The sequence below is a fragment of the Acanthisitta chloris genome, unplaced genomic scaffold, assembly GCF_000695815.1.
Source record: "Acanthisitta chloris isolate BGI_N310 unplaced genomic scaffold, ASM69581v1 scaffold298, whole genome shotgun sequence".
Lineage (NCBI taxonomy): Eukaryota > Metazoa > Chordata > Aves > Passeriformes > Acanthisittidae > Acanthisitta > Acanthisitta chloris.
The window spans coordinates 1,726-17,955 of NW_008686703.1; the positions used below are offsets into that span (position 1 = coordinate 1,726).

Here is a 16,230-nt window from a genome sequence, read left to right on the forward strand (position 1 = left end):
CGGCCCTGGGCATCTCCCGGGGGAGAGCAGGGTGGCAGCGAGGGGACGCGAGTGGTGTCCCTTCCCCGCTCCTGTCCTTCTTCTCCCCGGGCATACCCAGGCTGCCTAGGATCGTGTGGAATTACCCTCGGGAAGCGAATCCAGGGGGTATGGAGTGATGCGTACCGCTGATCTCCCTCCTGGCTCCCATCACCCGTGCTCATCGCTCCCATCTCTCGCGCGCCAAGGGAAAGGGTTCCCAAGTGTTTGGAACAAGTTCAGCTAGAAAGAGCGAAGAGAAAAAAAGCAAAGCCCCCTCCAAAAAAAACCCCCAAAAAACAGGGAAAAGTTTCATTCTGAGCCGCTGAACTGGTGGGCTGGGTGGGAGGCACCTGCTTGGCAGAGCACTCTGCTCCTCGTCTTTGCCTCCTCCCAAATTTTCTCCCCGTAAGGGAGAGAAAGGAGCCCTGAAATACTTTGCCACATCGAAAACGAACTCATTGGGTTTTTGCTAAATACTGAATATTAGCAAAGGCGTTTTTAAAAGTGATATTTTCAGATAAATTGGACCAGGAACTGGAAAATTCAGTTCGGATAATTCCTTTGGATCTGACAGAAAAGTTTTATCAAGTGTTAACAACCACTGAAGGAATAAAAAGAGAGAGACTGAATTTCCCTCTCACCTTTCCTTGTAAAAATTCATTTAGGATGTTTAATCTGTAGGATTAGGATATTATTTCAACCCAGAAATGATAATTTCCAGGCTTTGCTTTTCTATATTAAGGAATGATCCTGAGCTAGTTAGAAAATAATTTCTAATAATGTGCCATCGTTCAAGTGCTGTGAGGAAAGAACTGAAATCTGAATTTAAAAGGCCAGTTTGGTTTGATTGATGGAGCAGGAGAGAACTTAGATACCCAACAGCTCTGCAACCCTGAAATTGCTTCTCTGGAAATATATATTTCTCAGAGGTAAAGAGCACAACAAAGTCCTGGAGAACTCCACTCAGCAAGTCCCAACTTATCTGTTTAGCCTTTCTTCTAATGTAAATGTTTGGATTTCTCTCTCCATTGTCTGTGACTTTTAACTGCAGTTTCTTTTCTGGGCTGTGGCAACTTTTCTACTTGCTTCCAATATTTTCTTCACATGTCTTTGCTGTGAGCTGGGAAAGAATTGTTCTGTGAGAGAAAACTGACCCTAAATTCAGGCAAAACTTTAGGGGATGCTTAAAATCCTGAGATATATTTCCTTCAATGAACAGGCAAACATTTGCATCCCAGGGTAATGCCTTGATTTGTCCCTTTCCCTTTCTTGTGCCTGTGCTATATGTGCAGGAATGAAGGTTTTAGGGTGGTTTTTAGGGACTGGGAGGGTTTGGGTTGGCAGTGGCTGATTGTGTGACACAGCACTGTGCAAGGAGAAGATTTCTGAGCTTAAACCTTTCAAATAGGGACTAACTTACGCCATGAGGAGAAGCACAAGGTTGAGCATAGCACAGGCCCCAGAAATACGTTAGAGCACGGAGAGGAGAACAGAAAACCCAAAGCTGTGGAGGAATGGGGAAAGGAGAAGTGGAAATGGATATGTAAAGAGGGAATTTTGACCCAGTGATTTCAGGTTGGTATGTGGAAGTGAAAATAAGGGTTAGCAGTTACAACAGGGAGGGCACAGAAGGGAGGAAAGGCTGGGAAATACCTGAGAGTGGAGAATTCTCCCTGATTCCAGGAGGTAGATGTGGCTTGGGAATAAGGATCAGGAACAGATGAAGCTGCTGATCCTGTTTGGAAAGAATCAATGTGGTTGGAAACTGAGAGAAATAAAACCAGGCCATGACAAGCTTCAGCCTGGACACAAGCTAGAAGACACTAAGAGGAAGGAGAAATATGAAGCTGTAACTCAGAGGACACGATGCAGAGCTACTTCCTCTTAAAATGTGCGAAAGAGGAATTAAAAACTAGCTGGATTTTTTTTCTCTTTTATTTTTGGGTAGTAGTCCTGTGGACTTAATTGGGGGAAGAGCAATGGGCTCTAAAAAAAAATATAATAGGGACTAATCCAAGCTCTTCTTGCCAGAGAACACGGAGAGACACCTCAGGACTCTGTGTGTCACTAGAAAACGTTTGAAGAGTTCAATGCTGCTTAAGAAGACACACTAAAATTGACATTTTTTTGGTCATTTAACCAGTGCTGAACTTTGTAGGTACAAGTCAGGATATTTCAGATTACAGATCTGTATCTCTCAGGTCATTGCATTAAAATTGCAGTGAATCCTGTGTTCCTAAATACTCTTGGGATGGCCCCAAGGAGCTCCAGGGAAGCATTTTGAGCCTTTGGCTGAAGCAGATTTTGTGAGCTGAGATCGTGGTTTTCACCCCTCAGGTTGTGGGTGAGGTCTGAAATAAGTGATTTACTTTTATGCTTCCAAAGGAAAAAGGAAATTGTTCAGTAAATTGGGATGAAATATTCAATTTTGGGCCTGTTTTTCTGTGGATTCACTCTGAATTTGTGCTGGGGCAGATAGGAAGAGCTGCTGCTGTGAATCAGAGCAGCATCAGGTCCCGTTCCTTCAGTTTATTCATAAGCTATTCCAGGTGGATATTTTTGAGAGCTGATTTAATCCTATTTTTTCAGCTCGGACTACACATCATTTGGGTATTTCAAAAGGAAAACCTTTCCTGTCTAATTACCTTGAGAAAAGTCAGGTTTAAAATGGTACAAATCCCCAGCAAGGAGTCAAAAAGATGCACCTGAAATAATAGATGTTATGGTAGTATAATAGATCAGTGATATAAAAATAAAAATCACTCTTTTCAGTCCTTCAGTTCCACAGGAAATGTGGAAAATAAGGATTTTTTTAAGACTGGAAAGCATTTTAGTGATAGTAAGTAGCAGTGAGTCTACATGAAATTGGAGTTCAAATTCTGTAACCAAAATTGCAAAGCCTTTAAACTTGATTCAAGTGACAAAGTTTGGGGGAGGAAGAGGATTTCCATTCCTGCAAATGAGAACTGGAAGCAATTCCAGTTTTCCCCCCAAACATCATCTTAGCTGCCTAAATCTTTTCCTGTTGCTGCTTCTTCCTGTTTTCTCGTGTTCCTTGTTGTCTCTTGCGCCTCAAAGCGATGTCATGTGTGGAAGCTAAGGGATCTGCTCCTTGGTTTCCTAGGTAGTGGCCTTGGGAGATGTTCCTGATGGGACACTGGTAACAGTGATGGCTGGGAATGATGAAAACTACTCTGCAGAGCTGCGGAATGCCACGGCTGCCATGAAGAACCAGGTGGCAAGATTCAACGACCTTCGCTTCGTGGGCAGGAGTGGAAGAGGTACATGTTTATTCCCAGCTACTCTTGGGTCGTGTTCTCCACTTCTGTCAAGTTCTATCCATACTGTCTGGCTATGGGGAGGGAATTTGGAGTTGGAGTCTCTCAGGTTTTCTGCAGGATGTGCTGGTTCCAAAGACACAGAATGAGCTATGTGGTTTTCCTTGGTTTATCCTCTCCAGTCCTCGGTGGTACTTCCATTTTGAGCCAGGGAAGACTCATTTGAAAGTGAGAAAAAATCGTACACCAGATGATATTTTGTCTCTGGAAGGTGTCCCTGCTGATTTAGAACAGCACAGTATTGCCCATGGTTAAGTTTAAATGGCTTATTTTCAGTTTAAAATGAGGTTTTTCAGCTTGTGGAGAGGCTCGTGGCGATCGTCGCAGGGCTCCCCGACTCTCTGTGAAAACAGGTCTCTGCAGCACAGGGACTCAGCCTAAAAAGACAAATAATTCCTGCCTAGATCAAAATATTTTGCGGCTTCATGGTGACCTGCTGAAGGCACAGAGCACTTTTTCTGACCTTCCTTCTTCTCAACATGCAACACTCATGTTGGTTAATGTCTCCTTCGAGGTGGACAGGAGAGTCCAGACAGAACAGATGAGCTTAATACCTGACCTGCTGTATCTCTGCCACAACCAGTCATTACTGGGATGTAAATGCAAAGGCCTTCAGAGCATAAATAACAACTGAGAGCTGAAGTTGCCTTAGACCTGGACTAGATGTAGTTAGGAAGCTGCAGAGAGAACCCAACGCGTGTGGCTCACGGCGCCCGGGAGTGGGCAGGTTCACAAAGCTGAGCCCCAAAAAATCAACACAGGACTCTTTGCCACTTCACTCTTTGGCTCCAATCCATGATATTCAACCCCTTAAATCCCAAGGATTCCTGTTTACCTCTCTGCGAGTTTATTTGAAGTGTTTCCCTTAAGTTATGCCTGTGGTGCTGCGAGTTCGGGGAGGTTCAGTGGAACCTACAGAAGAGAAACCAAGTGAGTTGTTGCTCAGAGAAAGCTCAGAAGGATCAGGTCAAGGGTGAAAATCTGTCACATCTTTGACGTGACTTCATGTGATATTTACTTATGTATTTTCCTTCTGTTTCATTTGTGTCTTTAAGTAAAACTGGAAGGTTTTTGTGGGATTGCAAACACAGCAATCACTCTCTGCTCTCAATTCAACATGACAGTGTCTATGCACTTCAGTTGGTTTCTGTGTGCTGCATTTTGGAGCAATTTGTGTCGTGAGGTGTCTCTGAAGCAAACTGAGGGCTCACTGGCCCCTCCTCACCACTTTCCCCCACCCGTGTGAGCATCAGAGCCACCACCTGATGTGTGGCTTCGCGCGCGGTTCTTCCCACACGGAGTTCCGAGCGTGCCTGAGCGCCAAAGGTGACCCACTTCTCCTTAAAATGCCTCATTCCAAATGGGAGATGGGTCAGGCTTCAGACTAAGGAAGTGCTGCTGATTATACACAACAGCCTTGCTTTGCCTTTGAAGTGAAATGCATCTGTAGATACTCTTCCAAGCCAAACACGGCCACGGTGGCAGCTCGTGGCCCTGGTGAAACATCGATGCGAGCCATGAGTGCTTTTATAGACTAAAACACCAATCCAGCTCCTCTGCCTCCTGCAGCATTTCTAGCTGAGGATCTAGAGGCAGATGTCTTTTAAATTGTGTTGTTTGGGCTGTCTTCAAATGCACTCAGTGGAAAACACCCCGAGCTGAGAACGTCGCTTCATAAATGCTAGCAAAGAATAATCATAGGGTAATGCAGGGAAAATTATATCCATTTACTGAAAACATGAGGGATGCTGTAATGTCTAAAAGTATCAGTCATTAAACGTGTTCATTTGTTATATTAAAGGTACCACCTTTTCAGTAAATGGAATTTGCATTATGATTCAGAGATGACTGTTTAGAAGATTCAAATGAATAGCTGGCAGAGTGGTGGAGAAGCTAATAAAAACAAACCTGTAGTTCAGTTCCTGGCCATGGTAATGAAGCTAGAAATCATAACAGTGAACTGTGTGAGCTTCAAGGTCAAAATGCAGCAGCTGAGAGAAAACAGGCCTTATTCACCCAGCAGAGCTTGGCAGGGAGCGCTGCCAAGCCCCTTACCCTACTCTAAGCAGTTGCCAGTGGTCAATGACTTACCCAGGGATATAAACCTTGTTGGGTGATGCTTGGGTGTTTGGGATCCTTTAAGCCATGGGGTGATTTGGGAATGCTGTGTGCTATTAGTCAGGTGAAATCTCATCCCCTCCATTGGCCACCCATCTTCAGAGCGAGTGACTAATGTATGCCTTTGTTTACTCCTCGACCAGGGGATTGTTTTCCAAAGGTGGGGATTGTTTGCATTCAGCCTTGGCTTTCTGAGGTGCTGTTCTTGTTGGATTTGTATAAAGCCTAAAGCAGAAGGTAGCTGCTTCAAAGGGCATTGCTTCCTTTGATACTTTGCTGGAGGAAAACGAAGCAAAACTTTGTTTGCCGTGGAATATTTGAGCTTGGCTAAGTTCAGGTGCCACCGGTGATAACGCCATGCCAGGAGCAGCGGCTGAAAGTTCACCGTGGTTATGGGCACAGTGGAGGCTCCTTGTGTCTGTCAGTGGTGGTTTGAAATCCCTGATGGAGAATAAGAAGTGGATTTGACTGGGGACAGTTCCCTCTTCATTGATGATCTCCCCAGAGCCCCCTCAGAACCAACAGCAAACCCCACTCTGCTCTCTGAGTGGGCAACTCTCATTCTTGACATCCTTAAAGAGCTGAAATTTCCTTCTGTGAGCTTGAAATGATATCTGGCAAGAGATTCTGCTTCAAACGTGAAGATTATACTCCACATTTACCTCCTGCTTATGAGAGAGTGACAGCGATTCCCCCTGATCACAGGGATAGATTTCCCTCTGTCAAAATTTGACCCCAGCCAAGTATTTGCACCTATTTTAGCATTTTGAATGCATTGAAGTAAAAAAAAAAGCAAACCCCAAACTTGCACCCAGTGCTCAAATAACTCAGCCCCAAACTGAAGCTGCACAGAAGGAGCAAAGTTCTGCCCAATAAAACTGTTTGGACCCAGAATCAAGACTAGTCATATTTTGGCCCCAGCCAAAGATCAGCCAAAGCTTAAAGAGTTGAACAATGTTTCGGTGGTGTTTCATGTCTGACATCCAGCAGTTGCTTTTCCTGTGCCTGTTGTGTAGAATTAAAACCAAACCCCACTTGATTTGCTCCAGCATGGGAGCTGAGACTCTCCCAGGTCGCCCGAAACCTCGAGATGTTGTATAAAAGCAATTTGGCTCTCTTTCCTCCTCAACCAAACAGATTTGCATTGGGCTTGGCTGCACTCCAGAGTTACTATTCCTCACCCTAGTTTGAGAATGCTACTGGGCAAACCTGCCTGTCTGGCTTGGAAGCCCAAGTAGTTTCTGAAAGAAAAATGTCCTTTTAAAACTTGAGCCAATTTCCACCTCCCCCTTGCCCTGATTACCTGCCTCAACCAAAATCCATCTTTCTTTTGCTCCTGCTGTTCCCGAACACTTCCAACCTTCTCCTTGCTGCAACACATCCTGTTTGCTTAGTGCCTAATGAACCGGTTTAGGTGACTCTGATGAAATCTCTCTGATGCAAAATCTCTTGACACCATTGGGTAGAATATAAAATAAATAGTTATTTTGGAGAGGGAAAACTTCATGGCTTGGTGAGCGTGACATATTTTCCTCATGGAATCATTCATCCCAGTTCCTATCTGCTCGGCGAGAACGTAACAGTCAAAAAATCCCAACAAATAAACATGTTTTCCAGATGAAAATGATTATTAATAGGTTATCATAATAGTAGCTAATGGAGAGGTGTCTTGGCTTGCTGCAGGAGATCTCAATCTAAACCTGAGAGAGCTGGAGCTTCCTGAGAGCTTTTCAGCAAGGCCTTTTAAAAACTGCATCTTGGAAAGGGCTGGAAATTATTCCCGTGTATATATTTCCTACTGGCTCTGAGGACTGGAGGAATGAGTAAGTTTTGTGGTAGGTTTTTGATTTCCACAGGGCCAAAGAAGGTGTAGCTGGTAGGGGAACACCAGAGACGTTACCAAGCAGAATCTGAAGTTGTGCCTTTAGAACTCTTCCTTCTGGATAGAACTTTCAGGAATGAAAAGCGCTTTAAGCTTCTCAAAAGTACTTAAAATCCATAAATTACTGGTCTAGATTCTGAGTCCCCTTAGTTTTCTTGGGCAGAACTTTGCTCCTTCTGTGCAGCTTCAGTTTGGGGCTGAGTTCTTTGAGCAGTGGGTTGAAATTCGGGTTATTTTTTTGTACTTGAATGCATTAAAAATGCTCAAATATTTGCAAACCAGAGGAGGATGCTATTCAGCAGGGTCATAAAATCAGTATTAAGCAGGCGTCCGGGGTCTGATCCAAGGCCTTGGAATGCTTCAGGGGATGTGGTATCAGATACTGGAGTAACAATGAGCAGCACTTGCCAGATGGGATGAAAAGAGAAGAAATCCAAGGGCAATCAAGTGGGGGAAAAAAAAGAGCTAATTGCCAGAGTTTTAAAGCAACCACTTAGTTACACTTTGGATTGATAAGGATATGGCATTAGGAGGATACTATGGCCAGTGGGAGAGTGGTTTGGCCACAGGAGGATGGGCAGTTCCTTTGGAGATTGGGCAGGAATTCCTCCCTGGGAGGTGCTGAGGCACTGGAATGGTTTTCCCAGAGCAGCTGTGGCTGCTCCATCCCTGGGAGTGTTCCAGGCCAGGTTGGATGTGGCTTGGAGAAGCCTGGGCTGGTGGGGGATGTCCCTGCCCATGGCAGGAGGTGGGACTGGATCTTTAAGGTCCCTTCCAACCCAAAATATTCCATGACTTTCTGACTGTATGAAAGGAAGGGGCTGTGCCACATGCCCTCACCTCGGGGAGTGTTGCAGCAGCAACATTAGTGCCAAGGACTCTTCTCCCTCCATTCTGCTCTGAATGGTGAATTTGTCTCTAAAAGCCACAGCCCAGAAGTGATGATTTCATTTTGAAATGACTTAGGGTTGCTTAGTTGTGTCATTAATTTGAACCAAGACTTTCTGTAACCAGGGAAGAAGTCAAGGTGCAGATGCTGGTGTGGAGGAGCTGATGTCTCTCCCTATCCCTAATACCCTAGGATGGCTTAGGGTTGATAGCAACCTCAGCCCTCTGAGGCATGAGATGCCTCAGTGTTGACCTTTGGCAGGGACATAGTGGCAGCAGGAGGGGAGAGGAGATGACTTTGTCCCTGCCCAAGTTGTCTTGGGCACACAGATTGTGTGAATCGCTGCTTGTGTAGGAAAACACTGGGAAAACACAGATATGACACAGCTTCACGCAGGGATTGGACTCCACGTCCACCCTGAGGTCCGTGAGGCTGAGCATGTCTGTGTCTGCCTCTGCCAGCTCCCAGACCTCTCCCGTGGGTTACTTCAGATTTCATCCTGGTGAAAAACCCTCCCGATCCGAAAGCGTCAACAGGAGAGAAATAATGGCCAAGCGACTTGGAGAACTTCCTGTCTCCGGGAGCATTTCTGCTGTAAACAGCGGCCATGCCAAGTGCTGAACCACTGCCCTCAGTCCAATAACAATAAATCTATTTTTTGGGTCTGCAGAGCTCTGTTGTATAGTTTTGAGGCGATGAGGATGAGGCAGACACTGTGCTCTGAGCCTTTGCTTTCTGCCTTGCTAAAAGGACTGAGCAGAGTGGTGTTTAGGGCAAACAAATCACCTCTCTAGAGGAAGAGGTTGCACAGTTTCAAGAGATCTGTTTGCCCTTTATTCTTATTATTTTTTTCATTTGTTGCTGCTTTGCTGTTTATTTTTGTGTGGATCCTTCAGAACTTCTTGAGTTCTGGTTAAAATATTTTATGTACCTGTATATCTGTACCCACATTACAACTCCACGAGCAGCTGCTATTCTACCATCCAAATAAAATCAACCTGAGGGATAAATCAGGGCTGTGGATTCAGGGCTGGCTAGACAACTTGGGCAGAAGTGAGGATGCTGCAAATCAGTGGCTTACAATTGCTGTCCAGAGTCTTTTCCAGCATAGTCATGTGCATAAAGCCTCATCAGCCTGAATCAGTCTCTATTGCCTCCTAGAAATCCTTTAGCAGCAGTAAAAAGCAAGAATTTTTTTCCCCTGTTACCTTAATGCTGTGTGACTATCCCTCTCTTTTGCTCCCATCCTGCTTCCCTAGGGTTTTCCCCATCAGATTATTTCTACTCAGTTCTCTCAGCCTCTCCAAATTCCCTTTGTCCTACATCAATCTCTGTCCCTTTTTCTCCCTCTCCTGGACACTATTCCTGCCTGTCCTCCTTCTCCTTTGACACTATTCCTGCCTGTCCTCTTTGAGAGCTTCATCCTCCCAGCACAGGTTGAGACTCGTGTGTGAACCTTTAGCACCAGAGCAGCTTTTGCCCTCAAAACGTGCTGCAAGGAACTATCCTAAAAATCCCTTTTGACCTTTCCCACTGTTCCCTCTGAGGACATGGAGCTACCTGCCTTGTGGGAATGGAGCAGAGGGAGAAGGAGGAGGTTCAGAGGGAGATTGAAGCAAGGAGAAGGGAAGCAGCTGCTTGGAAGGCTCCATGCCATGAGAGCTCTTCAGCAGGGCGGTGCTTGGAGCAGTGTGTGTGCATATCAGTTCCCTGAAGTTCAGGCAGGAACTGAAGCAAAAGCTTTGGCAAAGCCACAAAGTTTCCACAGGGTAGACTTTATGCATCACAACTTGAACAAAGCCACGTCCATCTCTGAGGCCACGGAGGTTGCTCTGTGTTTGAAGGTTGTCTCTGGTGGAACTTGGCAGGTTCCAGGTTGGTAATGGCAGTGTTATCTCCTCCCCTGACTGGCTGCAGGGAGATCATTGAGTGACCCTAGACCTCTTCTGAGCTCTGAAATCAATGCACACTGCATTAGTGTAATGACAGCACAGAGGAGTCTTTCCTCTAAGAAAATGAGCTCAGAGTAAACAGTCCCAGGGCACAGTCCCAGGGCACATTCCCAGGCTTGGTTGGCTGCTGGAGAAGTAACCTGTCTGGTTGTCCTCTGGCATTCAGCTGCTTTAGGAAGTCCTTTGCTTGCTTAAATGTCCCTGATGATCATGAAAGTGCTCTTGCCTTTCATAGGCAGAGCAGGGTGTTGCTCTTCCAGTGACCCCACAACTTCCCTGCTCCATGGACCTGGAGCTTCTGCCCACAGCCATGCTGAGGGGGCATTTCGTTGCTCCACAGAGCAAGGAGCATGTTTGTTCTCAGCTCCTGCACACAGCACTGAGGTATAGAATCACAGGGTGGGTGGGCTTGAAGAGACCTTAAAGGTCATCTCATTCCAACCCCGACTAGCACATGTTGCTCCAAGCCCCATCCAACCTGGCCTGGGACACTCCCAGGGATGGAGCAGTCACAGCTGCTCTGGGCAACCTGTGCCAGTGCCTCAGCCCTTCACAGGGAGCAATTCCTTCCTAATATCTAATCTAACTCTGCCCTCCTTCACATCAAGGCCATTCCCCTTGTCCTATCACTACATTCCCTTGGAAAAGTCCATCACCTGGCCAGACACTTGGGCTGGTGCAAATTGAAAGCCAGTGCTGGAAAAAGGGAGAGAGACTGAGACAAAATCCATGTCTCAAAGGGCTTTTTCTAGTTTCACAGGACAATGCACCATGAAATGAACATGCCTCAGAATAGGATCTGACAGAAACCACAACACCCATTACACTGAGGTTTTCCTGCTCTGCTGATTGGGCAAAGGATGAGAACAGTGCTTGGAGGGGTGAAGAAATCATGGGATCAAACACAAAAGCAGTCATAGAATCATAGAATGTCTCATGGTTTGGGTTGGAAAGGACCTTAAAGATCATCTTGTTCCAACCTCTTGCCAGGGACACCTCCCACCAGCCCAAGTTGCTCCAAACCTCATCCAACCTGGCCTGGAACACTCCCAGGGATGGAGAATCCACAACCTCTCTGAGCTACCTGTGCCAGTGCCTCACCACCCTGACAGGGAAGAATTTCTTCCCAATATCCCACCTAACTCTACTCTCTGTCAGTGTGAAGCCATTCCCTGTGTCCTGTCCCTCTAGACCTTTGCAAACAGTCTCTCTCCTGTCCTTGGAGAAGAGAATGGAACAAAGTGCATCCCCATCCCAACCACTGCTGCCACCACCCCCAAAGCCATGCACACACCATGCCTGAAGGAGCTGTTCTCCCAGAGGATCTCCAGCTGCTGGGGACACCAACATCAAGAGCTCTCCCACCCCACCACAACCATCTGGCCATGGTGCCCTTTGAGGAGGTGCTAGCAGGACCTCACTTGATGCTTGAAGCAAGAGCAGGTGCCACCACGAGAGGTTGGCAGTGGGTGAGCCTTGAGCAGCAGCTCCCAAACCAAATCACCTCGAGGAGAAGGGATGGAGGGTCAGGGCCCACTGCCCATAGTGAGGTACTGGGGTCTGGCAGGAGAAGCCCCCTGAGATATCCACCACAGCTCCTGCTAGGCACCACCTGGATTTTGGAGGATGTGTGGAAGGGGTTAATTTTGGACTTAAGTGTTTCAATCAAACCTGCAACCCACTTCAGACAGCTAAATCCTCTCATGAATCTGGGCCTTAACCTTTTCATGTCTCTGTCATCCCTATAAAGTCTGGGTGCTAATTCCTACCTCAAAAAGCTTATGAATGGTTTGAAATTATAGCTGAGTTCAGGGCTATTATTAGGCTTAAGGATCCCAAGGCATTTTCTGGGAGAAGGTAGGAGCTTTGCATTGAAGTCATTTTGGTCTGAACTGCCCTTTCCATCTGGTGTTGCTGTTTTTCCCTTTCCCTGAACTCCTCAGCAGTGACACAGCACTCTGGGAAGGATATTTTCTTCATTCCACCCAGAGAGTTGTATGCATTGGGAGAAATCATTAGAATTCCCTGGTATTTATTAGCTCATGGCTCCGAAACAGAGGGTTTGGGGTCAACTGCTCATAGGAGCGTCATAGATTTTGGGGAGAAAATAATTCCACCCTGTCAAAAATCAAACATTCAAACCTCAGTGACACAGATCTCTGTATAAATTGAGGATATATATTTGAAGCCTAAAAGCATTTTAGCAGTAAGAATTGCTTCTAAAGGCTCAAACTGAGATCTCCTAGTGCTGTCCCTCAATGCAGGGGCCAAGCACCTCACAGCATTTCGCTCTTCCTGTGCTGTAATTATTGTCTCCACCCAAGTTCATAAGAATTTTATGGTGGTTACTGCAGCAACTCCACTTAGAGACTGCTTGGCTTTTCCATTAAAAGGTCTTCCTCTTCCCCCACACCTGTCTTTTAATGCTTTAATCCATCCTGCAAACTTGATCTGCAGCCTTTCAGTTGAAGGAAGGATCCCACCCCCAAAAAGATCAGTTCGAACACGTCACTTGGGGCTTTAGATCATCAAACATTGCTGTAACTCTGCTGCAAACACTCACAGACACTTAGGCGTAAACCACCTCCATCCCAAAGCCTAAGAGCTGGTACTGACACAGAGCATAGGCCTTCAGATGCTGAAGTACAAATGATGTTTCCTGGTGGCCAAATTTCTACCACAGCTTGAGTGAGGTTTTTTTGTGAAATGAAACTGGGCAACATCACAACGCAGGGGGATTCCCAGTGGTTTTGTGTGGATGTGGATTGTTGCTGTTGTCAGAAAAAAAAGGGACTCATGTCTATGTTAGCTACTGTGTGTCACCCTAAGCTGAATGTTATGTCTCTCTGCTCTGGTGAGATCCACCTGCAGTGCTCAGCAAGGCCATGGAGCTGTTGGAGAGTCCAGAGGAACTGGGCAACATCACAACGCAGGGGGATTCCCAGTGGTTTTGTGTGGATGTGGATTGTTGCTGTTGTCAGAAAAAAAAGGGACTCATGTCTATGTTAGCTACTGTGTGTCACCCTAAGCTGAATGTTATGTCTCTCTGCTCTGGTGAGATCCACCTGCAGTGCTCAGCAAGGCCATGGAGCTGTTGGAGAGTCCAGAGGAGGCACCAAGGGGATGAGATGAGAGGAGCAGCTCTGCTGGGAAGAAAGGCTGAGAGAGTTGGGGTTGTTCAGCCTGGAGAAGAGAAGCTTTGGGGTGACCTCACTGTGACCTTCAGTGCCTGAAGGAGCTACAGGAAAGATGCAGAGAGACTATTGACAAGGGATGGAGGGACAGGACAAGGAGGAATGGGTTTAAACTGAAGGAGTGTAAGGCTAGATGGGGTCTTGGGCAGGAATTCCTGATTGTGAGGTGCTGAGGCACAGGTTGCCCAGAGCAGCTGTGGCTGCTCCATCCCTGGGAGTGTTCCAGTTTGGATGGGGCTTGGAGCAGCCTGGGCTGGAGGGAGGTGTCCCTGCCCAGGACAGGGGGTTGGAATTAGGTGATCTTTAAGGTCCTTCCCACCCAAACCATTCTCTGATTCTTGTGTAGGACACCCTGTCTTCAAAAACCTCCTTGTCACCTGTAGTCCCAAATATATTCACCTTATGCCTCTTCTCCTTGGTTAGTTCATTTATATCCTGTCCCAGGTGCTCAGAGTTATTCTCCTACTGCAGATCTTTCCTGATAAATGTCCATGACCATTTACTCCATTGTCTCCTGTGACTCAAATGCCACATTAGTTTTACTCTAAACAGCACAAATTATGGCTTTGTGGCATCTCAGCTGAAGCACATCCACAGGCAAAACCACAGGAAGGCAGAAGAGGGAGGAAAAGGAAAGAATCCTATGGAGGCTGCTGCTTTATGCCTAACATTATAGGGATATTTCCAAGGATTCCATTTCAAATCCATGTTTCCTTGAGGAGAGAAAGGCCTGACATCGTCAAGATCATCAGGTGCCTGACAGCAGTGGTTGCACTTTTACACACTTTGTCAGGCTGTCAGGGAAGGGATTAGCCCAGAGGCCCCAGGATGGTCATGACAGCACATGGGATGGGGAAGTGAAACCTCTCGTCAGAGCAGAAGTGAAACTGGCTGCACACAACCCCTTGTCAAATTAAAATGTAAACATCTGGCCCTAAAAAGAAAAAAAAACCCACAGAGAGAGAAAACCTGTGGCTGTTTTAGGCAGCTGAGTCCCACCCTTGTAACGCTTGACAGTGTGAGCAATCCCTGTTGTGCAAGGGAGAGTCACTGCTCTGAGGGCTCCAGGTGAAATACCCAAGGGGTGAGTTGCTACAGGACGGAAAAACAGCATTCAAGGAAAAATGTGGAGGTTTACTGGGCAGTAAGATGTTTCTGGTGTGCTGGGTGCTGGCATTTGTTGTTTAGCCCATCAGGAAGGTGTTCTCCTGGGTTTTCGGAGGAAAGCGCTTTGAGTGGTTGAATGTAGCACAGGAAGAGTGAGGAAAAATGACTTAAGGACCTCCCTCACATCTCCTTGAGGAAGCTGAGATCCCAAGAGCAGCCCCAGACTTCTCCACGGAAGCTTGCCAAGATCACAGAATCACGAATCAGAGAATATTCAGAGTTGGAACGTACCATGAGGGTCCAACTCTTGGCCCTGCACAGGACATCACTGAGGATCACACTGAGAGCCTGAGAGCATTGTCCAAGTGTTGCTTGAACTCTGTCTTTGCTCTTTTGGTAGTTGCTCTGTGTTCCAAGATCTACTTGAGGCTTCTTCTTTGAGGATCTTTTCAGCTCTTGATTTAGGCACAAGTAGCAGCTCCAGACTCCTTCAAGGCAGCTGCCCATGATAGCTTTTCTCTTCTTGTGGAACCTGCATCTTCCAGGATCTACCTGAGCCTCCTCCCAGGCATCTCCTGGAGGCTTTTCACACCTCCCCCAAGGAGCACAGATGCCATGTAGCAGCCCCAGAGTCACCTAGGGAGGCCATGGGTGATCATTCTCATAGTATGTTTCATAGTTTCATAGGATGTTCAGGGGTTGGGATGGAGCTAAGAGCAGCAGGTTGCTCAAGGCTCATCCAACCTGGCTGTGAACACTGCCAGGGCTGAGGCAGCCACAGCCTCCCTGGGCCTCACCACCCGCACAGGGAGGAAAACTTCTGCCTAAGATCTAACCAAAATTTCCCTCTTTCCATTTCTCCCCATTGCTCCTTGTCCTCTCCCTGCAGCTCCTAACACAGATCCCTCTGCAGCTTCCCTGGAGCCCCTTCAGCTCCTGCAGGTTGCTCTGAGGTCTCCACACAACCTTCTCTTCTCCAGGCTGAACAGCCCCAACTCTCTCCTAGGGAAGCTGCTCCAACCTTCTGATCAGCTTTGTGGCCTCGCCTCTGCTGGCCCCAACAGTTCCATGTCCTTCCTATGTTGGGACACCAGAACTGTGTGCAGCACTCCAGGTGGGTCTCACCAGAGCAGAGCAGAGGGAAAGAATCAAAGTTCTTGAAGTCTTACAAACTGGTCTATTTGCACTATCTGCAGTGTAAAGCTGTAGTGTAGGGGACAGATGTTTTAGCATCTCAGTGCACCTGGGGACAAGGACCCTGCTCAAAACTCGCTGTGCATCACCAGGATATGTCTGCAGGAACAGCTGCTGAGGCTCTGGGTCAGCTTTGTGTTAACAGCTGTGAGTTATGCTGAGTATATAACCAACTTCTGCATCTGTTTGCATCAGTACTTCATGTCTGCAGCTAACAGGCTCAGGGGTAGGTTTTTGACTTCTGAAAAAATCAGCTTGATAGGGAAAATTTCCACAAGGGACTGTCCTTATCACCCACATAATTGTCTTGAGGTAAACCCCAATGTTAGTGCCTGGTAGGTTGTGCCTGTGAGTGTTACTTGATTTTAGTGATGTCATTTGGGTTGCTTAATATAGTTCCTGTGTTGCCTGAGGTTAAATGTACCAAAATTAATGAGTACATTTTGGCTAAGGCCCAATTATTTTGGCTTCACCAAAATAATGCTGTGAACTAATTCTGCCCCAAGACACAACCTTCTCCTGGCCTTCAAGCTCT

General features: G+C 46.6%; 1 protein-coding gene across 1 annotated transcript in view; it reads left to right on the forward strand.

Moving 5' to 3' along the window:
• Positions 1–3,145: 3,145 nt before the first annotated feature.
• The window catches only part of RUNX1 (runt-related transcription factor 1), a gene marked incomplete at its 5' end in the record, with an annotated part of 66,213 nt that continues 53,128 nt past the window's right edge, over positions 3,146–16,230 (forward strand). Inside the window, one exon of the mRNA XM_009080286.1 lies at positions 3,146–3,302. Within this exon, the coding sequence (XP_009078534.1) occupies positions 3,146–3,302 (157 nt within the window). The remainder of the gene's footprint in view (positions 3,303–16,230) is intronic.